General features: G+C 35.8%; 1 protein-coding gene across 7 annotated transcripts in view; it reads right to left on the bottom strand.

The window, feature by feature from the left end:
* RGS12 (regulator of G protein signaling 12) overlaps positions 1-25516 on the bottom strand; it is an 83777-nt gene that overhangs the window by 789 nt on the left and 57472 nt on the right. For 4 of the 7 annotated variants that reach the window (XM_021550736.3, XM_021550742.3, XM_021550741.3 and 1 more), the window contains 9 exons: positions 24359-24512; positions 23055-23131; positions 21159-21359; positions 20263-20336; positions 17983-18109; positions 16947-17043; positions 15394-15464; positions 14719-14872; positions 9969-12120 (listed from right to left, as the gene is read on the bottom strand). In XM_021550736.3, coding sequence (XP_021406411.2) covers positions 11486-12120; positions 14719-14872; positions 15394-15464; positions 16947-17043; positions 17983-18109; positions 20263-20336; positions 21159-21359; positions 23055-23131; positions 24359-24512 — 1590 coding nt within the window. In that variant the 3' untranslated portion in view covers positions 9969-11485. Of the gene's footprint in view, positions 1-9968; positions 12121-12254; positions 13633-14718; positions 14873-15393; positions 15465-16946; positions 17044-17982; positions 18110-20262; positions 20337-21158; positions 21360-23054; positions 23132-24358; positions 24513-25516 lie in introns of those variants that run through there. The other 3 variants (XM_077782731.1, XM_021550738.2, XM_077782730.1) reach the window with 3 other exon arrangements.

Below are 25516 nucleotides of genomic sequence, written 5' to 3'. Positions count from 1 at the left end.
TGATGTACCATGTAGGTAACTAAACACTGGATCTCAAAGATAAATGTGAAATACTAATATGTATCTGCCTTAATGTAGCATTTTTTGGAGTTTTTAAAAAGACTCCATTAAAAGTCATGAATTAGTATAATTTTGTACACCTCTAGAACAAAAAATTCTCACAGCATCAAAGGTGAAGGAGAATAGACCTTCCACTGGGGCAGAATGGGAGATGTTCCTTCAGTTGAACTGGTCTTCAAGACTCTGCTGAGATAGTATTTTTACTTGGCTAGGGCTTAATTCTCTAGCAGAATAGTAAGGGATTATTTGAAGTTGCAATTCACTGTCCTGAACTGCAACAGAGCAATTATGGGCCACATGTTACAGGACAAGAATGAAAGAACAACTTCACAGAAGCACAGGACAGTTCAGGTTGGAAGGAACCCAGTGGAGCATCTGGTCCCACCCTGCTGAAGCAGGGTCAGCCCAGAGCACATGGCCCAGGATTGTGTCCAGAGGGTTCTGGAATATTTTCAGTGAGGGAGATCCCACGCCCTCTCTGTGCAGTCTGTTCCAGTGCTCAGAACAGTGAAGTTCTTCCTCATATTCATGTGGACTTTCCTGTGCAGCAGTTTCTGTCCATTTCCTCATGTTCTATAGCTCAGCACCATTGAGCAGAGCCTGACTCCATCCTTTGTCACCCTCCCTGCAGATATTTATAAATATTGCTGAGGTCTCCTCTCAGTTGCTTCTTCTTGAAAATGAACAGGCTCAGCTCCCTGATTCTTTCCTCCTAAGAGAGATTCTCCAGACCTTTCACCAACTTAGTTCTTTGCTGAACCTGCTCTAGGAGTTCCTTGTCCTGAGGAGCCCAGAGCTGGACACAGCACTCCAGATGTGTCCCAGCAGGGCTGGGCAGAGGGGCAGGATCTCCTCCCTTGACCTGCTGGCCCTGCTCCTCCTAACACAGCCCAGGACTCCACTGGCCTTCTTGGCCACAAGGACACGCTGCTGGCCATGGACAGCTTGTGCCCACCAGGACCCCCAGGTCCTTCTCTGCAGAGCTCAGGTCAGCCCCCAGCCCGGGCTGCTCCATGGGGTTGTCCCTCCCCAGGTGCAGGACCCTGCATTTGCCCTTGCTGAATTTCAGAAGGTTCCTCTCTGTCCATCTCTCGAGCCTGTTGAGGTCCTTCTGAAGGGCTGCAAAACCCTCTGAGGTCTGAGGGCTTTAAACACTCAAGAAGCACCTGAGCTACATCTAAAATCACTGCTGCCAGGATTCAGGCCCATTCTCTGGAGTGCACCCACAAAGTCATCACTATCCCAAGACAGCTGTACTTCAAACCCTTGAGCTCCCAAAAGCCAGTTTTGTGCTAGGTGTGACCCTGCAAAGTACAAGGAGCTTCTCAAAGCAAATTACAGAAGCTGATTTGCCTGTGTCAAAAGCAGCAAAAGGGAAGGATGAAGGAGTTGATTTCAGGATTCCCATCACAGTTAACAACATGGTGTCTGTAGCTGAGTTTCCCCCTACAGTGATATAAAGAGGGGCAACTTTTTCAGAGACAAAGAACTGCTGTTATTAGATCAAACTGAGAGCCAAGAAAAAAAAAAAAAAAAAAAAAGGAACTTTCAAGGCACAAAAGGAGACCTGAGCAGGGACTTCCATTTCATCTTTAATTCCCATTTTCCATATATCTTTTTATCCATCTTTTGAAAGATACCATCTTACCTGACATGCTTTTCCCAAAGCATTCTCAAATTTTGTGCCACAACACATGCAAGTGCCTGACCAGCATGTTTAGCCACACAAATCCCATGAGACTGGTGTGGTTAAATCCCATAGATGTCTTTCAAATATTTCATTTGTGTTTATTCCATGAAGTGATTGGTACAGTTTTATGCAAGGAAAAGAAATTTCCATGTATAATCACTGTAATCAAGAACTTTTTGATATGGAGAATGGAGGAAATGCAAATTAAAAAGACAAAAAAAGCACTTTCACACAGTTTCAATCAAATCACTCCAGGGTCTTCTTGAGGCTTAAAGCTTTCTATTTAAGAAAAATAAAATCCTAAGTGGTGCAATGCTTAATGTTTTACCTACAGTGAAGTCCCACATGAATAATGTGAGTATTTCACACCAGTAATGCTTGCTGTTTTTTCAGAGGAATTAGATCAAACTCCAAACAAATCAGCTGAGCAGAGAGAGGCAGAAAGCTCCCAGCCCTGCTAGTACAGCATGACTTCAGCCTACTAAATTGCAGCTAACATTTAATGGGATTGTATTACACTTTGCGTTTAAATCTCCCTACTGAAACTGAACATTGTCTTAATTTTAAATGCTACTTGCATGGCTGTGCTGCAAAATGGTATTCTTCTGTTCTGGAACGTTTCTCTTAACGTGAGTGTACTGAATTGTTCTCTTGATCTCTTTAATCTACTATTCTACGCCCTTTGAGGAAGACCTGTGACTCTCCTTTCAAGTTGCTTTAAAAGAGCTACAAATTGCTGAAATGCCTACTAATGACAAATTACCACAAATACATGGGCAGAGCATGAGTCATCCAGCTGTCCTAGCACTGAGCATACACCCTCCTATGAAATGTCATGTAAAGGAACATCTTTGACTGGGGTGGAAGGTCTCACATCTGTTGACTTGGACTAGGTTGAAGCACTTTCCACAGGCAGAAGACACAGCCTGCATTAATAGGGCACAAGAGATGAAAGAGCTGGAAACTCCTCCTGAGGAACACTATGGAAGTATTGCTGTATTTATTTGGGTGCCAAGCCCTTCTACAGGTAAATATAAGAAATGCCATTAAGTCTTGGAATTATGGTGTCACTGAGTTACTGCACAAAGCAACTGAGTGTGCAAGTTGTCCAGTAGGAACACAGCAAAAATAAGGTCAATGTTTGCTCTCAGGCTTCACAAGATAAAAGCTCATCTGAATAAGAACACATCCACATTATAGACATATATTTCTATTAATGTCCTTTTTAGGAGCAATCCTCTGTAACATCAAATAAATTACTACTACAGGCAGAGCAGTAATAGAGAACATCTTGTCTAAAATAAAATATTTCCAAAATATGGAATTACTAAGGGATGATACTGTGAATATGATTTCACTTTTCCCATCAGGGTAGAAAATATCTTAGCTCATCTTCACCAAAGAGGAAGATGATTTCAAGAGTAGCACTATATAGAAAAAATATTTCAATGTAATTTTTTCCCTAATTTTTTAAGAAAAAGCTTTTATGGAGCAAGGCTATTTATCACAACTAGTAGGCATGATTTGTCAGATCAGCTTGTGTATAATTGTATCCCACAAATTTTTAAGTAAACTCAAGATTTGCATGTACTTCGTGGAGCTTTATAAAGAGGTTGCAGTGAAGATTGCAACACTTCTACACTGGTCTCCTTCTCATGTTTTCTTTTTGAGTAACAAAACCCTAAAGACACTTAGCTGTGCAGGGCACCATCTAAGGTGTAGAGGGGCCTTCAAAGGTAAAATTTCTCTTCATGTATTCTTGACTGCAGTGATGAATACATCCATGGAGAGCTCTGCAGATGCTTTGCCATGTATGAAGCATGTCAAGAATGTCACTACATTTTCCCAAATATTTCTCAGATATCCTACCTAACTGAAGTAAAGAAAGGAAGACACTGCTTATGGCAGCAGTCATACAGGTGAATTTCCAGCCTGGAATACCACATTCACACTTATTGGTAATCTCCTCCCTTGCCAAGCATTCCACAAAGCTCTCAAGGAATTTTCTTGTGCATTTGATCCCATTAATATGTTCCAGCTTGTTTAAGGATGGGAAGATGCAGGTCATCTTTTGTCCCTAAACCAGAGATCTGCTGTGTTAGACTCACAGCCAAATGACTGCTTAGAAGGCTTAACTGCACCCATCTGCATTTTTCCAAAGGTGACTAAAGTCAGGCACTGATCTCCTGACTCATTTTTGTGATATTTGGATTTTGTGTATTATTCTCAAGCACTCTAATATTATCATTATGGAGAACTATCTTTATAGAGAAAGACAAAGGCAAATCTTTATTAAATAATCCTCAAACTTTAAGATCTAAGCAAAAGATCACAAGACATTGTCTTCCAGATAGTTTAGGAATAAGGGAGTATTTGACCAAATTCCACACACAGACAGGGTCACAAAAAACCTGGAAATTTCAGGAGCAGTATTAACAGCCAAATGAGGATGATAGGATCATATAACCCTAAGTCTAATGCAGATGCTTGGGGATTTAAAAGTCTGCTCTCAACACCTTACAATTATATTTTTTCTATACCATAATCAATAAATTCATTCATTTTAAATGTGCTAAATTTTTGTTACGATTTTTAATAAAATCTCTTTCATGTAAATTGAGTGTTTCACTCATCATTCTAACTTTGATAAATCCTGCTGTTCTTGTAAAAATCATTAACTATTCAGATGGCTCTAAGTTCTACTGAAAGATAACAAGAATATCCTGCTGATTTTCAAACCATTGATCCCAGGCATTTGACTTCTAATGTCAGAGAGGATCTGATCTCAGTTAAAGGGAACGAACTCCAGATTAATCATTTTGTACTGATTTACAGCAGATAAAAATCCGTTTGAAGTATTTAATAAAACTTAGAATATAACTCTTGTGAAAAGAAGCCTGAAGTTTTCAGGGGCAGTTCCTGGAGCTGGCAATTTCCATTGTACCATCCCCAAATGTAATTGGTCTCCAATTACAAGGCTCTGGGTGTGCTGTACCACGGGAGTCTGGGCAGCCACTGTTCCAGTCTCTGACTCCATGGAGCCTGTCCCAAGGTGGTACCACACCGAGAGAGCATTTCTTACAAGAGACTGAAAAAAGGAGCCCTTTGATGGTCTTTTCTAGAGTGGGTGTTCATTTCAGGGTCCTGGAAACACATATAAATAACTTCTCCTTAACATGGACATAATCTGGCAGTTTCACGCTCAGAAAGACACTTATCCCTTCCTGCCCTAAACTGTTAGGAAATGCTGCTTCTGCATATTAGCCCTCCCACATATGAATTCTTTTAAGTGGTGGATGAATGACTTCCACACTGACAGACATACTGTTACTACTGCAAGAATCTTTTGGGTCTTTTTTAAGTTTGAAAAGTGATTTATGCTTCTGAAGGGAAAAGGATGCTTTACATTGAAGTTTTAGAATACCAGAGGTTAAATTTTCTTTGGCATTTTCCTTCTTTTTATCTCTTAATGGATACAGCACCAAGAAGAAAGGAGATTTAATAAAAGATTCCTACCTACAGCTTATGCTAAATCTTTTCAAAGGAAATTTGACTTTATATGCTGAATTTCACTTGCATGATGAAACAGCAACTGCAACATATGCTCAGTGCCTTGAAATCTGACTCAGTAAAATGAAGGCACAGAGCCAGGAAATGGGTTATGCTACAAAGCAGCAATATTGTACATTACCAGTTTATTTACTTTTTTCCTGGGAATTTTGGGAATACATTTGCAGCATTAAGTTTAGAAATGGGCAGATGGAAATCCTTTTATTGCACTCATCTCCAAAGTATTCACAAGTAGAACAAAGCACCAAACATTATTCAGAAAGGCAAATTTGGATTACCACATGGAAGGAGCTCACCAGTGGCATACAGAGGGAAAAGAGGGAATGCTGCAACCTGTGTTTGCTCAGGGCAGGGACCCTCCATGTGCACAGCTACAACAGCAGCTGAAGGGAACTGCACACAACATCATTTCAAAGCCAGGAGCACTCCACAAATAACTTGAATGAAACGTTCTGGATTTTGATCCAGGCAGACATTTGTGCCCTCAAAAACACTGTCCAATTTGCTCAAACTTTCCATTTCTCCACTGCTAAAACGGAAACAATTTTTTACTACTTTCCAAGTAGTAGACATGATAAAACAACTCTGCAGCAGCCTACATATATTCAGCCCTCAGTGTGATCTTCCAGCATTTATTGTTAACCTTCATTGTGGTTTTCCATCAGCAGTTGGTAACAGGAGGCTTAATTATTGCAGAGTCCTATGTTGGGAGATAGTGGATTGAATTACTTGAATCAATTTTAATGTGCCATTCATTAGGTTATTTTTCAATTATGAGAGTCTAAACTGTGGTTTCACTGGGCTACCGGTTACAGTTCACCAATAATTCAGCAAAGTTCATGTCATCATCCAAATGCTGCCATGGGTTTGCACAGATCTGGGTTTAGCCCGTGTGCATTTGGTTCAAAGGGCAGCTGTCATTTTTCTAACATTTCATCCAGTCAGTGATAAAATTTGCAATTCTTTCTAAAATGTTTATCTTGTTGTTTACCCAAAATAAGTTTACATTTCAAACAATCATCCCCCAAGGTATTCCTTTTTTCTACTCCGTTTGTCTACTCTAAATGCTTCCCATTTGTCTACTCTAAAGTCTCCTTCTCCTCTGTTTGTTGTTGATCACAGTCACATCCTACATGTAATTCTCCCATTTAAATATGCTCTGATTAAAAGAGGATTAACACATCCCAGGCTTAGTATTTCTGGATTCTCATGGGTACTTATTTATATTGATCCAGAACCCATTTATCTTCTATAAATTTACACATAACCAGTAAAGGATGTAAGTTACTGCAAGAAAACAGCCTTTGTTAAAAATAATGATTTACATTTCTCTTACATCTTTTACATCATAATCACCTCCTCTTCTTGAATTTTTATTTATGTTTTTGTTCATGTGGTTATCTTGATTTACACAGGGAACATCACTGGACTGTCTCTAAAATAAGCCACATGAATGAAGAGATTATATAAAATATTAGTTATGTAAAATATTGTATCATTTATTGCAAAAACAAAGGTTCCTTTTCAAATTTTGAAGATAGATGTGTTTGCTCTTAGTCTCCTTAACTGCCACAAACTTTATTCCACTTGGAATTCATTATCATTAGAACTGAAAAATTTAGTAGCCAAAAAAAGTGAAAGTCACAGAAATACCACTGATTTCTATTCTAATTATCTGATCTCTATTCTTCAGCTGCAGGGTACTGCATCCTCTCTGTGAATAATAAAGATCAGTTGGGGATTTTTTTTTAACTTTTTTTTGGCTTTGGAACAATAGTCAGTCCAAGACTACCCTGCATTTTATTTCTGCATAATTTATCTTTCACAAAACATCCCAGCACTGGTACTAACTATTCCATTTTGAAAGATTTCTTTCCAACAAGAAAGGAAGCAAGTTTATTTTGAGGGTACAATTGTATATCTATTTCAGAAAAAAAGTGGTTTCTTTAAAAAAAAAAAAAAAGCTATATAACTTTAAGACTGTCTAAATTAATTCTTTAAGTTCCATAGACATTCTACTGAAGCATAATTAGCAAGTTCACCATGCATTTATTTTCCCTAGCTGGGTCTCTATCTTAACCAATGATATCATATGCTTACTGAAAAGGTAGCTTTGAATAAATTTTTCAATTGCATTGCTGGATACAATCTATACATCTTAAGAAAAAGACCTTCATCTTTGATAGATGATTCCACTGACTGTAACTCTAGTATCATTTTGAGAATCTAGCTGGAAAAAACAAAGCCCCAAAAACAACAGGGAATTTTTCAAGAGAAGGAAGAATGATTTGTTGGACTCAAATCTACAGTCTGTGCACTTCAATCTGGATTGCTGCAAATTGTTCTACTTCAGGTTGAGATGGTATTCCATGAAAAAGCCCAGCTGCTATCATAACAAAATGCCCACCTACTTTGTAGTAGAGGCAAAAACCATCATGAACAACTCAGACCAGTGGCATATTGCTGAATAAACAATCTAGTGCAAAGCCTGTGGCTTAATACTGACAGCTCTTAAGGAGACTAAAAACTTGGGAGGCTGCCTTTCCCCATGGCTAACACATGTGCCCAACCTCTTGGAAAAAACTGGATAACATTCAAAGTACCCAGACTACACCAGGCAATTTAAAAAAGAAAAATAAAACAAAAGAAAAAAAGCCAAGGAAATTAAATCAGCATTTTAACACTTTCAAAAATGAATGCATCACTTCAAGCCAATCACACCACACAATAATTATTTCTTCCACAGATGGGACCACTATTATATGTAGAGACATGAAAGAATGCCTTCAGATTCCAGAAACCTCTGATTTTTAAAGTGGGAAATTTGCCAGAACTAGCAGGCTTATTCAAAATAAAGACATTTTCTCTTGATGAGTAACGCAACTAGAATCAGTAATGATTCTTGTGTTGCTAACTGATTTGCTATTTACTTCATAGCTAAGTATTAATACAGTATAAAAACATTTCACTTATTTCAGAAAGTTAAGAACTAACTTTGAAAGTGTGTTCTCAAAATTTCAGAGTGATGCAAACCTTCTTTTGCTGCCTTCCATTGTTCATATTCTGCTTTCTAGATCATCAGGTGAAAAAAACTTCAAGTGTTACCCATTAGAGGGATGGACATTGGCCTGGCTTTGCTACATCAGCAAATTGCCCCCTGCAGAACATGAGGGAGCCCTTCATCCCTCCCAGTCCTTTTCCCAGCATTTATGAACCCAAAATGTGCAGGGTAAGCACCCACATCCTTTGTCTTTAGGCCAATTTGGAACCAAGACTAGAGCCCTCTTCAAATTATGGAGTCATTATTTTTCTTTATATCCCAACATTTTAATTGAATAAACCAATCAGAAATGCCATTTCTATTGATGGGGGTTATGAATGAAGAACCATTAAAGCACTTAAAAAAGCAACCATTATTAATGATTTAGTTCTTTGAGATTTCCATTCTTGACTGGAGAGAGTTTCCAGAAGTCTTTATTATAATTATGTACATCATCAAACAGCCTTTCCATGCAAACTTGAATCATGAAAATAGAAAAGTTTTGATTCAGCCCACATTTTTTCCATAAAATCACCGTTCTTTTATAGAATACAGTTCCCATTAAATACTAGTATGTTGTGAGAGGAATGTAGAATACACCTAATATATGCAATAAGATTGCAGCAAAAAAAAAGGAAGATGTTTCATATATTTTTTAAAATTTTTATTATTCCTAAAAAAAAAAATATCTCATTTGTCAGAAGGCTAAAAAAAATTTAGATTTTTAATTCTGCAAAATTAGTTTGATTACTTACTCTCATGGGTGACTATGGCAGAATAATGAGACACAATCACCACTGAAAGTATGGAACACTAGTTGAAATACATGCTAATTAAAATCCATTAAAAATAATACATTAAATATGGAAGGTATTAGTTATTTGTTGTGAAAAAGTCTGAATAATTTTAGAAGGGGAACTGCTACAGGACTTTCAACTGCTTTATTTTCTCTCATGGTGGCCTACAAATATGTGAGAACACAGTGACTTTTGGAAAAACTGGATTTTCATTCCCCAGAACATAATGAGACCTAGTTAACAGCACGACACGCCTCTCTGCAGAATTATTCTTTTTTAATTAGGCTTCACAGTGCTGTTATGTAGGACCCATCTCAAAGAGTGAAAAGAGTAGTGTGGTCTCCAGCACCCAACCAACCCCTCATTTCTTACCCAAGTTTACCAAATAAAGAGGTGGTTACTTTGGTTACTCCACATCAAATGAGCTGAGATCTCCAGCTCACTTCTTAGAGACCAGGGAAGAGTTGCTTTAGTTTAAAATAAGAAGGAAAGTAATGAATATAAAGTTTAGCCCAAGAACCCAAAGACAGAGGAAATTCTCCTTTCAGGAGTTCTGACTAATTCCAAAGAAATCTCCTGCCTTATCAGCCTTCTGGAGCACATGCCAATGCTATGGATTTCACATGTGACCCATCAGCATCTCAAGACAGCATTTGGCCTTTGATGTCTAAAAAATCAGCTTTGTCTCATGGTAATTGCTACTTCATATCTATTTATCTGTTTGTCATCAGAAGATAATTTCAATCAGAATTCTTAATCCAGGACTGAAAGAATTTTTAAAATAATGAATAAAATGAAAGCTTAAAACCAGTTTGCGTAACTAGAGCTAGAATTTATTACTCCTGAGAGAACAATGATACAAAATACATGTGAAAACTACACAAAGATTTCTACAAAGTAAAAAGTAGAAAGTCGGAAAAGGGAAAGCTACAGCTCAGTGGTTACACAGAAACTTATGGCATGCATTAAAATATTGTAAATTCATGAAGTTTTTTTTAAGTGCAAATGGTTTTTTTAACAGTTCTCACTGAAAAATATGCAAATTGATACCTATGTTGTACACTTGACATATTATCAGAAAGACACCAACACAAATCTATGCATATATACATCAATATGTCTGAAGTACATTTTGTGGTTCTGTAATTCATAGGCACTGGTTACAAGTCCGTCTAATACTCAGTTTCAGAAATTAAGTGGTAGCGCTAATAGAACATTTCTCAGATACTACTAATAAAGGAATTGGCTTTTAAAATGCCAAGAGGATGAAATAATTTGCATTGCCATTTATAAGCATCCAACAACCAAAGAAGTATTTACAAATCATCAACCATACAGATAAAGAACAGTATCAAATACTCTGTGTAAAAAGATAAATAATTAAAATGTATATTCCCACATCACAAAGAAATGTGATCATACAAATATGGCACCATGTGTTCGTGAAACATCAAAAATAAATGTAGCACATAGATACCTCTTCTTATATTTTACATTAAAATGCACAGTACAATGACTGTAAATGTCAATGTCACGACACCCATTGTCTTCAAATTCCTGTTTCTGGTAATAGCAATTATTATTAGAGTCCATGTTTATAAAGAAATTCCATACTTCAGCCTTGGGCTAATATTGCTCTGTGATATTGCTAGACCATGAAACTTGCATCCTAAAAAAGTTACATATTTTCTTTAAAATTATCTATTAGAAAGCTACTTGATATGTGAATATTCTGAGAGAAAGTGTGATAGAGGCAATCTATTTTTCTGTGTAGCAAAGTATGGGTTAAAAAAAATAATATTTTTACTTTTGTTACAAATATCAAATTTATTAGTGAAATATATCCTAAGTTGAGCCTTATCCATTTAAAATTTTAATCATAAACAATACTGCAATTTTCAACACATAATTAGGGGCTTTGTTAAAGTACTTAAACTTCCAAACCCTAATCATGTATCTCATTATGAGAAATGGATCAGAAAATCTGGAACACAACAGTGCTGTGGAGCTCAAAATGCTGATATCCTGTTTTGTACTCTGAGGGTGAATGAGATAATTATAGCATGTGGATGTATTTCAAAGGTTTGTCTGCATGTGGCCATTAATGGTTACATGCCAAATCCAAACAAAAAGTACATTGTTAAAGGCAACCAGAAGTATTACAGTTTGAACAGACTAAGGCAATTAAAATATTTTTTCCTTCTTTTTTTTGGTTAAAAAAAAAAAAAAAATTAAGGTGCAGAGAGAATTTTCTTTGTTGTTTTAATGGGTGCCAAATACTGATTAACAGTGGCAAGGAAAAGTAGGTTAACACAAAAGGAAAGACTATTAAAATCTAGAAATACCTGAATCGGATCTTTGATATCCAGATTTTTCCTGATTACCTGCAAAAGGAGTTGGGGGTGGATAGTTGGCTTCCGTGAGTTTACTGATGTCTGACAGTGGCGTTGATGGTGGCGGTGGTAGCAAAGTGCTGTTAGGGCTGCTAATATCTCCTTCAGCCACAAGAGTCAAGTCTGCCACATTCTCATCATCCACCATCTGAATGCCTTCAGCCTGCAACTCTCTCAACTGCCTTTTCCACACCGCGGCGTTGCCCTCCTGTGCGTGAGGAATTGGAGACAAGGGAGGACTCAGAGGAACACTGAAAGTCTTCTGGCTGTGGAGTGCTGCCAAAGCAGACTTATGTTTGTTTTCTGAGTAACCCATTTTCTTTACTGAATTTTCATTAACGTTTTGCACGGGCTCCTGTTTTCCACTGGGTGATGTACATCCATCACTGCCATCACTTTTTGAAACTCGCTTGCTGAGGCCTTTAGGACCTGCGGGTGTAGATGAGGATGGTTCTGGTCCAGCGGGTGGTAAACGAAGAAAGTCAGGAAGAATAAGGTCTTCTTTCCTTAGCAGTCCACGTTGGTCATCTGCTCTGTTACTTTGTGCTTTGGATATGAGTTCAAAAAATTCTATTGGGGAAAAACCCAAAATTGACAAGTTTTTGTCAGAAAGTGCAATGCTATTAAAATGTACATTTTCAGCACATTTATTTTCCATGAAGATCTTCAATTCTTTCAATGCTGCCTTGAAATAAGATCCCATGTTAATTAGGAACTTTTTCAATTGCAGCAATGTTCACTAGCATCACTATAATTAAGACCATCAGCATTGCTATTGTAAGAGTTTTGCAGTTTAGAACAGCTGCAATTCACTGAGCCTTGAACACATCTTCTATTTTACGCAGTTAATAAATCTGTACACACATGCAGGATTTTTTAAATTCTTTATACAAAACAAGGCTCTAGTCTTACAGACAATGGGTGCACATTTTTATATTCTGGATGGGTTTTACCCATCTGAACTCAAAAATAGCATGCCATTTGAACATTCAAAGATTCAGAATGTTGCAAACTTCCTTGTTATATTGACTTTCTCTCAGAGTAATTCTATTTTATCACAGTTTCAATTCAATTCATAGTGTAGTTTTAAACCAGGATGTTATCATCACAGGGTATGATCAGATGATGATTTAGGTAACCCCATTTTACTTAGAGATGCAATGAATCAGTATCTTACAGGTAGCCAGTAACCATCCAAGGAGCCATTACTAAAAATAATGGGGCAGCTATTTAAAGAGGCTTTAACACAATTAGAAGTGATTTTCTGATCATGTCCCTAATGATATCCAATGGTTTAATATGTTTCTATAAATAATACTCATAGTAGATCAACACTGTTCTAAAAAGTTTCAAAACTTGGCAACAAGAAACTTATCAATTGTAAGCCCAGAATTATACCACTCCTCAAAAAAGAAGCATTGCAACAATAAACAAACTCTTTGGTACAAAACATAGACATATAAAAATATGTAATTCTTAATATAGGGTCTCTGCATGTCCTCATTTTTCAAGAAGAAAGCACTTTAACTACAGAATATTAAAAGATGCTTAAAAAGGCCATCTCCAACAGATTAAATAAAATCAATAGTTCCAACCCAGCTTATTAATACTGTTTGAAGCAAAAGCCATTAAGGAATAAAGCAACAGAGCATTAGTATCAGTTTTAACTTAGCGTAATATGAAGTCGTACACTTGCACTTGTATGACCTTATTCCTAAATCCTCTACTCATACTTGGCAGGCTTTGCAATGTATTCATAAAAATGACTTTTTAACATGCTTTTTCAAATGCTGTAAAATCTGAATGTAGCCAAGATGGAAGCTTCAAAATGCTTCTTATTGCCAAAGTTTTGCAAAATGGCAGTAGGCATATTAAAACATGCAACAGTTCTAAGATGTGTCATACAAAAATGTTTCTGAAATTTCAAAGTTCATGGAACAGTTGTTTGTTTTTGCATTAAAAAACAGTCTACAACATTTGGTATGCATTTTTCAAACTTTGACAAATATCACAAAACTCAAAATAAAATGTGAAAGCCTCGAATTCTGAAGTTTTCAAATTATGTTAATGTTTTACTCAGTCCTAGGAAAAAAAATGAAAGTATTAAAATGTGGAAAATAAGTTAACAAAAGAGTAAGCAACAGAAAATAATTTAAAATGCACTAATATTTTGTAATAACACTTATATGAAAAAACATATTTTGCAGTAGAAGTTTTAGCCATAGCATTTTTTTTCAGTTCTAGTCAGTGGACATTTATTCACAGATGAACATTCAAAGGTAAACATTCATTTGCTGTATAAATGTGCATAACCAGGCTTTGGATACGCATACATGGTAACTTCAGCAGTAAATTTTAATCTGTGGGTCAAATATGTCCTTTGAGGTTTCTTTTTCCTACATGGGAAAATAGGGAGGAGCGTGTAGGGTTGACAGACAGGTAATCACTTCAGTTCATGTCCTAGGGCACAGGGTATTATGCCAAAATTTCTAGTGCTATATTGTATTTATTTCTCTTTTGCCCATAGACATCTTTCTATAAGAAAGCAAATTCCCTTGTGATATTTTTTCTGATGATATCACCAGAACTATCAAGATGCAAAAAAGGTAAAAATAGGACTCAGGAAATGCAAGATTACCAATAACCTCTTTGCTTTTTTTCTACTTCTAAACACCTTTTCTTGAATGCAAGTTTTTCTGTTGCCCATCACGTCTCCTCCACAGTCAGACTGCCCTGCCCTGGCTGTTACAGAGTTCAGCAAAAAACTTACTTAGAAAAATTCTTACCTGAGTACATTTGGGTTTACACTACTCTGCAATGCCTGTCAAACACTTACATAGAGGTGAACAGAAAGCCAAGCTTCCACACAGCTTACAGAGTATCAAATGGGATGTTCAACTGTAGTGGAGTAACTAATTCCCTTTTATTTTATAGGAATTAGGTACCCCTCACTTTTGAAAATCCCACTGGACACCTACATCAGTGTTTAGGTACTCTTAAAATTTTACTTTCAACTTACGAAAACGACAATTCAAACACACCAAACAAAAATATAATGGTAATGACTATGATTTTCACAACACAGTATTAAACACGTGGCACCTACACAGACACAAAATTTTTTCTAAGACTACTTATGTTAATATGTAAGCTATAAAGTTCACATACCCTCTGCTTCATCCAAATTTATTTTCTGACTTTTTTTTTTCCCAATCTTTGCAATAGAGTCTTCTCTCTTTGACAGCCGGACTTCCCTAGCATTTTTTCCATTTTCGCCTTTCATTTTGATAGAATTAGACTTTCCTAGAGTTCTTCCCTCTCCCTGCATTAGAAGGAAAGTTAAGGTACTACTTACATTCAGGCTCTATCATTGTATACATAATATGGCCTAAAGGAATGAGGAAAGTTATTTTGGAAACACATTTCTCTAACACCACAACAAATGCTTTAGTTTAGTCTTGATTATGGCAAAGAACATCTGCCATAGCAGTTTCCAAAAATGTAGAAATAAATATAATATTGTTTACTCTGAAGAATTCACATGACAGAAATGGCCTTTGAACTACAGAGTAGTTCAATTCTTTTCAAACACAGATAATCCAATGAGACACAAACCAACAAACACAACACAGTGAAAGAGTTAACTGATTCATCATGAAGACGAAGTTCTTCACAAATAAATGCTGTTGACAGTGGAAAACTATCAGACAGATAACAGCTATATTCAATCTAGTTACATAATTTGGCCAATTCAAAATCATGTGTGAATGCAGTCTTTGATACAGAATTCTAGAAGGAAACAGAAGATGATCTAATGGAGAAAAACCGTTGCAGAAGACTTACAGTAGATCCTTGACTTCTTGAAGAAGATGATACAGTTGCAGTCTGTTTTACTAATACGCCTCTTTGTTTCTCTGTAAACATTGAACATAAATATACCTTCTGTAACTACCGATTTATAATTCCCCAAAGAAGCAAGATTTAAGGGACAATGATGGACACAACAGATTTTTGCTTTAAAATTGCTTTAATATGTACTCAGAAAATAAAGAGGGAGCACAGTTGATAACCCTGACACTTTTCAGTTAAAGCCTACCAGAATCTCCCTCCCATCTTCAGATTTTCCTCACATTGGCATTATTTTTAAAGATGATGAAATTTCACTTGTGTACTAAATTTTCAGTTGCTTTAGATCAAATAATCGTAAAATCTGATAATTCAGTTCACAATTCTCAACATTATAATTTAAAAAAGAAAATCAGCAGAAAAGACCATTGAAAGACCATGTTGAATCTTTTCATTCTGTTTCACACATCAATTATTTTGTAGGTGCTGATGTATCCTCCTTGCCATCTTCTAAGTAACCAAATGCCTCCATCAAATTAAATCTGACTACAGAGAATTCAGTAACACAGAATCATAGCCCTCTTTCACTGGTACATTGCCACAGAACCAACTCACTGCCAGAATGATCCTCTATGATTTATGCTTATACAGATGCTGGCAGCACACTGGATTTAGGCTTTACTTGTAATCCTTAAACTAATTATCTATGAAAGTATTTAGATCCAAACCATTTTTCAAAATAACAGTTCTGTTGGTTAGGAAAAGGAAAAATCTGATTCTCCTCAATAAATGCCTCCATCTTTATAATCCCAGTTCTTCCTCAAAGAGAATCTCTGCTCTAACTCTATTTAATTTAACCATATCTAATTAAGTTTTTGAAAATAAGTGTTTGATATCTCTAAAAGGGTCTCCAAATTAAATCAAACCTTTACTCATAAGGCTGCTTAGGTTAATCTAGAGTGTTAATTGTGCCAAGAGATTGTCAACTGTTTAGCTGATAAAATTTTATTTTTCCAATTGTGTTTCCTGGGGTCATGAGTTTTCACCCTTTTTGGTGTTATTTTCAGAAACCATCACTTAAAACTGGAGAAGTAGGTTCTGGTACTTTCCCACGCTTAAGAAGGATATTATGATAGCAGCATATACAGCTGCTGTACAAACTGCATCTGTTTTCCTTACACAGAATGTTCCTTACTTAATAATTGCCAAATGCACAGAAGATATTTGGCACTTGATTCTCATTATCATTACACTGGGCACTACATTCCTAAGTTTGTGTGTGGATCTGTGGCTGAGTGCAAAAAATTCAAATATTACTACTGCAAAATTTCTTACAGCAACAGTAAAAGTACCTGCTATCACAGATTAAATTAATCTTCAATCTTCAGAAGCTACACTGCTTTTTAGCTAAAAAGAATTTATGCCACATGTGATATATCTATATTTAATCACATTTACCTCACCTTTACAGCAACAGGAAAAAACTAGCCATAGTCAGGGTTTATTAAACCTACTTGGAACCATAAACAAAAGCTTTTATACAAACTTACCTCTACCCTTTGTTGGCTCTTTTTCATCTAGAACAACCCGTTGACCATCCAGATTAGATATAGGGACACCAAGATCAAGGGGTTCCTGCTCACCACTCTAAAGTCGGATCACAGTTTGTATGTAATAGAGAAAAAGCTGTTTTCAGAACAAATTTATGCAGTCTGACATTTTTGAAAGAAAAAAAGCAAAGCATTTTTATGCTTCAGAGTAGCTTCAATGTATCCTTCTACCATTCTAAAAATGTTTATTCCAGTAGTGTAAAACTACCTAGATTTCAACGAGTGTAGTCCTATTCTGTGAGAAGAATGGTATTTGGGGGAAAAAATACATGGAGAAAAAAAAATCCTCCAGTTTGTAAGTGTGCTCAAATAACTCTAGCACCATTAGTGTGTATGTTCAGCAAGTCATGTTTTTCAGAGGACACTTCAGATTGTTTTTATTCTAAATTGATTGTATTTAGTTAATTTTGTAATTTCATTAAATGAAGTTACCTCTATGCCAATAGGTTTTTCAGTTATCTTAAAAAATTGGATTGGTTCAGCTAAGAGAGCACACATACTAGAAAAACCACGAAATTAACTTTACATTCCTAGGTGTTCCAGCACAATAGAAAAGAGAACATGCTAGCCAAGAGTTCAGTAGTAGAGAAGTTGAATCAGTCTGCTTTCACAAAATATTTCTGCAAGGGGATTTGTGGCAACTTTCATGATTCCCAGGACAATGGAACAAAAGGTTTAATCCAACCAAATTTCCCTGGCTAATAATGGGAGTTGAGCTCTCGAAGAAGAAAAGTTCAGGCTTGCTTATTTTGGATGTTGGATTTATTCTGAGGAGAATATAAAACAGACATAAACTGAATATTTGAGGTAACTACTACTAAGCCTAATGGTTATAATTACAATTCATTTTATCTCAAAATGTATCTGTAGCTATTTAAATGCCTAATTCTCAGGAGAGGAATCGTTCCAGGGACTATCATATGATCTTCTGCAGACAGAAAATATTGCTGCTTGAATTACATCAAAGAATACTTACTAGTCTTGCCACAAGTTCATTAAGATTTAAACCATATTTTGCAACAACAGGCCTTAAGACCTCGGTTACTGGTTTGGTGGGTTTCGCCTTCAGACCAACTGACCGATTGATAGGAACAAGATCCAGCCTGAAACACAGCAATTGTAACATCAAGTGTGAAATATTCCAGTAAATAAAGTGAACAGAAGTATGTAAAATCCAATACACAACACAGTTGTACCAATTTACAGCTAGTAACTAGCTGGAACTGAAGTAGCATGAATGTATGCTAAACTGAAGTGACAAATAATGTATTCTTTTATTTTTATTTCTTTATTATTATATTTATTATTACTTATATTTAACACAAATAAAAATGGTACTGTTGTACTTGGCAGAGCAGAGGGAAGGCCTGAGCCAGTCTATTTCTGACCAAGGAAATGCATTCCACAGCACTCCCATATTTAAATGATATTTCTCTGACCAGTTTGGTCCAGGAGTCCTTCTAAAGTGACTCCATGCCTGAACTATAGACATGGATGCAAGAAAAATATTTCTTCTCAGTTCCACAAGAAAGACTCACAACTTCTTACGCAATTACATGAGATTTGGATTTGGACAAGTATTTTAACTTTTAATCACACTAACAAACACAGTGGAATTCCAGATGATGCTACTTCTTTAGGGTGCCACCATATGATGAAATATTGGTATAAGAGAAACTTATATACCAAAGCTGAAAAAGTAATTAACTTAGAATTTACAGGCTAAAGACAGCTCTCTTCAGAGCCAATTTTACAATTTTTTTTTTTTTAAATTATACCCAAACAACTTTCGTTAGCATCTATTTCCCTGCACAGAGCTGTACCTAGCTCTGGTTTGGTCTTGACTTTTTTTTTTTATTCTCTTCATCTGTGCCCTGAATCCTCCATAAGCCTCACTTGACTGCAATGGTACTATAGTATGAAATCAAGGACAAGCTTATTACTAACAAAACAATCAGAAGAAATGTACATCATCATCAGATATTACTATTATCAGTAATTTTTTCAGTCACAATTAAATACAAAACTCATGTTTTACCTCACAAAAATTACTTAAATACAAGATGTTTAGTCATGTTGACTTTTCTCTTCCACAAGAAGCCAGAATAACTGAAACTTTGTATTTCATATTTTCTTTGAATACAACAGTTACTAAATTTAATCATTAGATGGTGATTGATTCAGAAGTGGCAAACACTGAGGTAACCTAGTATACCCACATAGTATTTCTCCTTTGTCTGAAAATGTTCCAAATATTAGACTATATTTGCTTACATAGCATCTACCCAGAGAATTGAATAATGTAGAACATTTCTGCATTTTAATTAACACACAAATAACATATGGTACTGCCTACTTAAAGTTCCTTTTTAACTTGGAGACTCAACAAGCTCACACCTAATAAAAGACTGCTCAATGTCAATTTAAAAATTGAATATGCCATGCAGTTAATAAATACTTTACCTTTAAATAGAAACTAGTCCAGCTTCCTAAGGAAAAGTAATATACACCCAAAATAAGGAATGCCTGACAAAATAAACTTCATTCACTTCAAAAGTCCAGGACAGTAATGTAATATATTTTACTTCAATACTTTTTCCTGAAATAATTATTTCAGGTGTTTTCATAGCATTAGTTTGGATTCATTTTGGAAAAAAACACAAATGTTTTGAAAAAAACCCACATGCTATCAGATACATTACATAAAACTAAATATGTCATGTACTCCATTGTATTATATCCATACTAATAATTTAACATTGACTTAAGATTCAGGGTTCATCAGAGGAATTTTATTTATACAATTAGTCTTACTGTAATGTTCCAGGTGGGCATATATATACAGCTATAACTGGCTGCGAACATGTCATCAATAAATATATCCATTTAATTTTAAGACTAGGAGACTCACAGTTCAACTTCCACACCTTTCTTGGGCTATTCCAACCTACTAAACATGTCTCTTTCTGATGTGGAAGGTCCCTTTGGACCCACAGCTCTGCCCAATGCTTTCACAGCTGCCTCAGCTTGAGCATTTTGACATCACAAAAATATTTAAATGTCCCTAAACTGAAGCACTGGCATCAAAATCCCACTTGTGTCCTAAGAGCGATCCAGAAAGCCCCCTCCTGCAGCTGCACAACCTCCTGTTTCACTGCACAGGTAACTGGCAACATATCCTTTACTGCACTTAAAAAAAGTGAAATGGAAAACAGGGTGGGAAAGGCCAGAGGAAGACATTACTTTTGACTCTTACCGAAATAAAGTGCGTTTTTCTAAGCGCAGGTCCCGAGACTCCAGGATGCTGCTGTCCTGGTGCAATACCAGGGGCTACAGAACATGTCAGGGATAAAAGAAGAGAGCAAATTAATTTTAAACTATGTAAAAAAGAGCAGCTGTGCTGTTAAATTTTTTAAGGTAACTCAGAATATTATTAACATATGCTGCACTCATTCTAGTGACTGCTCCTTTACGATATGGAACATGATTAAAGTGTGTTTTCTTTTGGCTAGGTGTGCAACAATGACCAAAATTCAATTTCCACTGGAGTCAGCAGGTATTCAGGAACTTGGTTTTTACAACAAACCTAGATTCTTCAACTCCTATAAATTACATAGAATAATGCATTAGAAAATACAGCCAGCTAGCAGTCTTTAAAATCTTTAAAATAAAAAGCCCATAACTATGGGCTTTCTTTTTAATTCATTTATTTTTTTCATTGTAATCATCTAGATGGATCAAAAGCATGAATTTAAGAGAATAAATACTTCATGTTCACAATTTCTATTTGAATTGGAGAATACTTCTCTTGGATTAAGAGCCATCACACACACACTGCATCATCCCCACAGATTGTTGTCTTGGAAATTTTCCTCAATATTAAAACCTGTACCTCATCTCTAGCATTAATGCATCTCATTCATCCCTGAACAACTGAATGTCACTATGTTTTTGAGCTTTAATGCAGTAGCATCTACTACCAGACATTTGTTTTCTTTGTGGATAATTCAACTCTCCTTCAATTTACCAGCACTGCCAACATAAAGCTATGGGCAGAACCAGGAGATACGAGTCAGGATGGAGAGAACAGAATTCCTTATTTGTAAAATGGGGAGGAAAACGCTTCTAAAAAAGCCCAGGAAGATGCAGTACCTTATCACCTCCAACTAGGAACAGGTCCACTGCAGCTATGTTGATGCCATGCTTCTCACAGACCCCAGAGAGCACCTCCTTGATGGAGAACCCCGATTTCACAGCCATTTTGCTCGAGGAGCCATCCGGAAGGTTTACACAGCAGTACTTGGGGGATTTGTCTTTCTCTGGCACAAATGCAGGCAATCTTGAGGTTTCAGACTTGAAAGGAAAAAGAAAGGTCAGTGCCCAATGGGAAAATGAGGACTGGGTATAAACTTTTAGAGCCCGCACAGATTGAACCAAGCCAAGAACTGTACTTTCTACCATGCTTTAGAAATCCTTCCAAATACCACAAATATCAGATAAATTTAAATCCTGGGGGAAATAAATTTGGATAAAGATCATAATACTGCAAATATCTAAATTTATTTCAAGAACAGATGAAGTTTTACACAGAGAGGGTGTAAAACAGTTAAAAGATTTACTAAAGAAATACTAAGTAAAAACTATAAAAGTTAATTAAATCTTAAGCATCCAAATAGTTAAATGTCTGTGCTCAGTAATGTCCTGCTGATGCAAAAACTACCATTAGCACCCTATGAATCAATATTTAAGTGAAGATTAATGCCTTTAAATACCAGGTTCCTCAGTCTTGCTTCTCAAAATTTCCTCTTCTTTTAACAAAATAGAAATTCTATGCACAAATACACCACAAAGAAATTAAAATTTCAGATTATTCGCTTCATGACCATTATTTTTTCTATTAAAGGGAATTAGAACTACAGTGCTATGGGTTAGGCACTAACCTTTATTCTAGAGTAACAGTAGAATAATACTACAACTAAATACCAGAAGTATCTTTGAAAATTTAACAAAAAGCTCACTTAAAACTTAAAAGGACACTAAAAAATATTGGTTTTGACAACCTTTTAGGGTACTCATCATGCTTTTTCTCTTTTCTTTAACTTGGTGCTTCTCATTAAAATCACAGTAACTTTCTGACTTAAATCAGGTGGGAGTGGGAGAGAAATGAGGGGTTGTTGCTTTAAGCAGGCTTTGCATTTTCTATTTTTTAAGACAAGACTTTTCTGCAACAGAAATAAACATGACTTCACCGTGCTTGTTTCCCTGATCAATGTTTTTAGCATAGATAAAAATCACAGTTATTAGTTAATGGTTAATTTCACAGACTCTAGTCTATCAGAGGGATATAAAAAACACAAAAAAACTCCTAAATTTCCTTTTTTTTTGAGAGTCTTCCTCTATATCAACAAAGATAAAGTATTACATCTATGTTTTATTAATACTGTTTTAATTTTGCACCTCATTAGTTTTACACTGTGAAGGCAGAACTTAATGGTTAGAAATCACAGTGTCTTCACTTGTACATTTCTTAGCATGACAAAGTGTTCACAACAAACTTCGCAGGTTTTTAGGACCAAGTCATAATGACAAGAACACATAACTTTAAAAGAAACAGACAGAGAAGAAGCACCAGAGACACTGCACAACAAAATCAACCTAATGCAACTTGCATCCCCCTTATTGCATAGGCCAAGAAGAGGAAAAGCTTTAACTTGTGGCTGTTTAAAACAGATTCTCATCTATGCAGGTAGAACAAATTGGTTTTAAAGAGCTACAGTCTTTAAAAGGGAAACTGGTGCATGATGTTAAGACAGACAAGATGCAAAACATATCCAAGGACAGCATAAGAAGTAATATAAGAATACAACCTCTACTGCATTTCTAACAAGCTAAAATTGCCTAATATTACATTGTGCTTCAGCTGTATCACTTAAAAACCCTTTCCCAAGGGATTACATCAAACAAGCTACATCACAGTACTTAGAAAATCAATAATTGACTGTTTCATCTGCTCCCCCACTGGTTCATTAGTAAGAGGCAGCCATTTACCAAGTCAAGACTAGCAGTGGATGACATGGAGCCTTGCGATTCCCGTCTGTACGACAATCCATTGGACTGAAAAGAATCTGTTTGGGCAAAGAACCAGCAATCAGTAAAATAATAAATTTATTGTTTATTATAATACAGAAAACTATTTCAAATATTAGCTTGTTGGGTCACAAATTTTTCTTTTTTCATTTAAAACAAATCACAAAATCTTCATACTGTGCACAGAAGCATGGAAACCAAAGCAACTTTTGGTCAAGTGCTTCTTGGTTATGTAACCCCTGAATAAACCCACTTGTTTTTATATTTAAAAAATCGTATTTTAAAAAAAATATATTAGTTTTGTTTTACTAGATTTAACAAGATTTCAATATTTCATCTTAAAAAATTATTCTACCTCTTCAGATATTCTCAAGGGAGATAGATTTTAGTGTTCTAACACCATACTTGCACTTCTAAAAATATTTAAGACAACTACTAGTCACTTTCAGAAGGTTATGTCCATGATCTCAGCAAATACCTCTGATGTCTTTTCACATATGGATATACTAAGAACACCCAAATTATCCTTATCAAATGTATCTTGTGGGTCTGGGCATTTACCAGAAGCAAAAACTACATTATCAAATATGGACCAAATTTGGTGCTTCACTGGAATTTTTTCATTATTTTCAACTCAACAGAACAATTTACTGCAAAACTTTTGTCTCCTCTAGAGTCCACATACAGGTGCTTTCATAAGGGAACTCTTCCTTAAACTCTCAAACACAATTAAGTAACAAAACAGCAGGTTACAAGGGCTTTCACACCTCTAACTTTCCTTTTTCATTTCAGTCAGGGAAGGTGAAAACAGATGGTGACTGTTCAAATGTGAACATACCTGGGTGCTACTGATAAAAGAAAGACTACGATAATGCAGATGAAGAAATTTTTATATAGCTGTAACTATAGCACTATTTGCTGTACAGCTCCTGGACTTTTCTGTAAAGATTTGAAATTATCTTTCTATAAAAATGGCAGCTCTCTGCTTGAAAAAGCAATTACTAGCACACAAAAAGGAAGAATGTTCCAAAATGTAGAAAAATAATCTTGTGAAAGTCAGTATTAAATATTGTTATATTTTCATCTATTTACTTGTACATCTTCCACAAAACTGCTGCAATACCAGCCACACTATGGCCTTCTGAGTTGACAGTTCTTTTCCTCTGTCACTCCCAAGAATGCACTTAGGTAGCAGCTAATCATGGTGAGATTAGTCATAGCTGTTGCTGAAACAAGCTTCAAACAAAGCAGAATGTGATACTCACCGTTTGGATAATCACCATTTTCTCTTCTCTTCTGTGATTTTCCCAAACTCTTACTTCTTGACCATGAGAAGAATGTTCCCCTTTTTTTCTTCTCAGTGTCCTCCTCTCCTGACTCTTCATTCAAAGATCTTCCTGACTTTGACTTACCACTTAGCTATCACCAAAACACAATTAAATCACTGGTTGGATCACAGGTGTGAGTATATTGTCTAAAATAAACCTTCCCACACTTCTTCCTAAAACAAGAGTGTGATGGCCAGGTTAGCTGCCTCCTTTACCCCACGCACAAGTGTCTGTGCCAACATCCCTCTCAGCAGCAATTAAAAAAAAAAACAAAAATCCTCACCAGTGGCAAAAAGAGAGAAATACAGAGATGGAAATGTTGGGAGTTCAAAACAGTAGCTGGAAATGAGCCATGGAGAGCTCCAGTAAATACGAAAGAACTGTCCCCAGCTCACCAGTAATGCCTAAGTTAATGTGGAAAGGCCATTTGCCTTGCTTTTAAAACACTGAATTTCACTTTGGTATTTTCCCTAGGTTAGGCTTGAACATGAACAGCTTTCAAAGACAATGATAAAGTACTGTTTAACATTTACAAGTATAATCAAGTATTTATTAGAGTTGAAGAATACAAATGTCAGGAATGTTTGATATTAAACTAAACTTGCTTTTAACAAGCTAGTATTCTTGTTAGATTATTAGAATATTCCTTGAAATGCTACTTTTTAAAGGTTCCTAGTCATAAGAATACATTATGGCAGATGGGGTAATCTGTAGTGATTGACATGAAAAATGAGAAGTTATAATTTACCCATACAGTTATGTAATGTTATGGTGGTATTATCTACAAGAAGAAAAAGTAAACCCTAAATAAAGTCAAGGGATCAGTCAGTAAGACTACTGGTCTATTTTTTAAGCAGCTGTACTTATTTAACACAGAATTGTCTTAGTTTAGTAGGAGCTAAGAAATTAAAAACTACCCTCTACCAAAATGAGTTAGTTTAGCTTAAGCCTTCTCCAAAACTTCTGATAAAATGTCTCCTCTCAGCAAAGGTTAAATTATCACATCTTAATTCCCATATTCAACAAAAATAAGCTTCTGAACTGGTGCATTAGCAAAATAACCCTTACTTTTCATTTGTACACATATAGTTAAAT

The sequence above is a fragment of the Lonchura striata genome, chromosome 4 (assembly GCF_046129695.1).
Source record: "Lonchura striata isolate bLonStr1 chromosome 4, bLonStr1.mat, whole genome shotgun sequence".
Taxonomy (NCBI): Eukaryota; Metazoa; Chordata; class Aves; order Passeriformes; family Estrildidae; genus Lonchura; species Lonchura striata.
The sequence above is the reverse complement of the archived record's forward strand: the minus strand, read 5'-3'. Positions and strand labels throughout refer to the sequence as shown.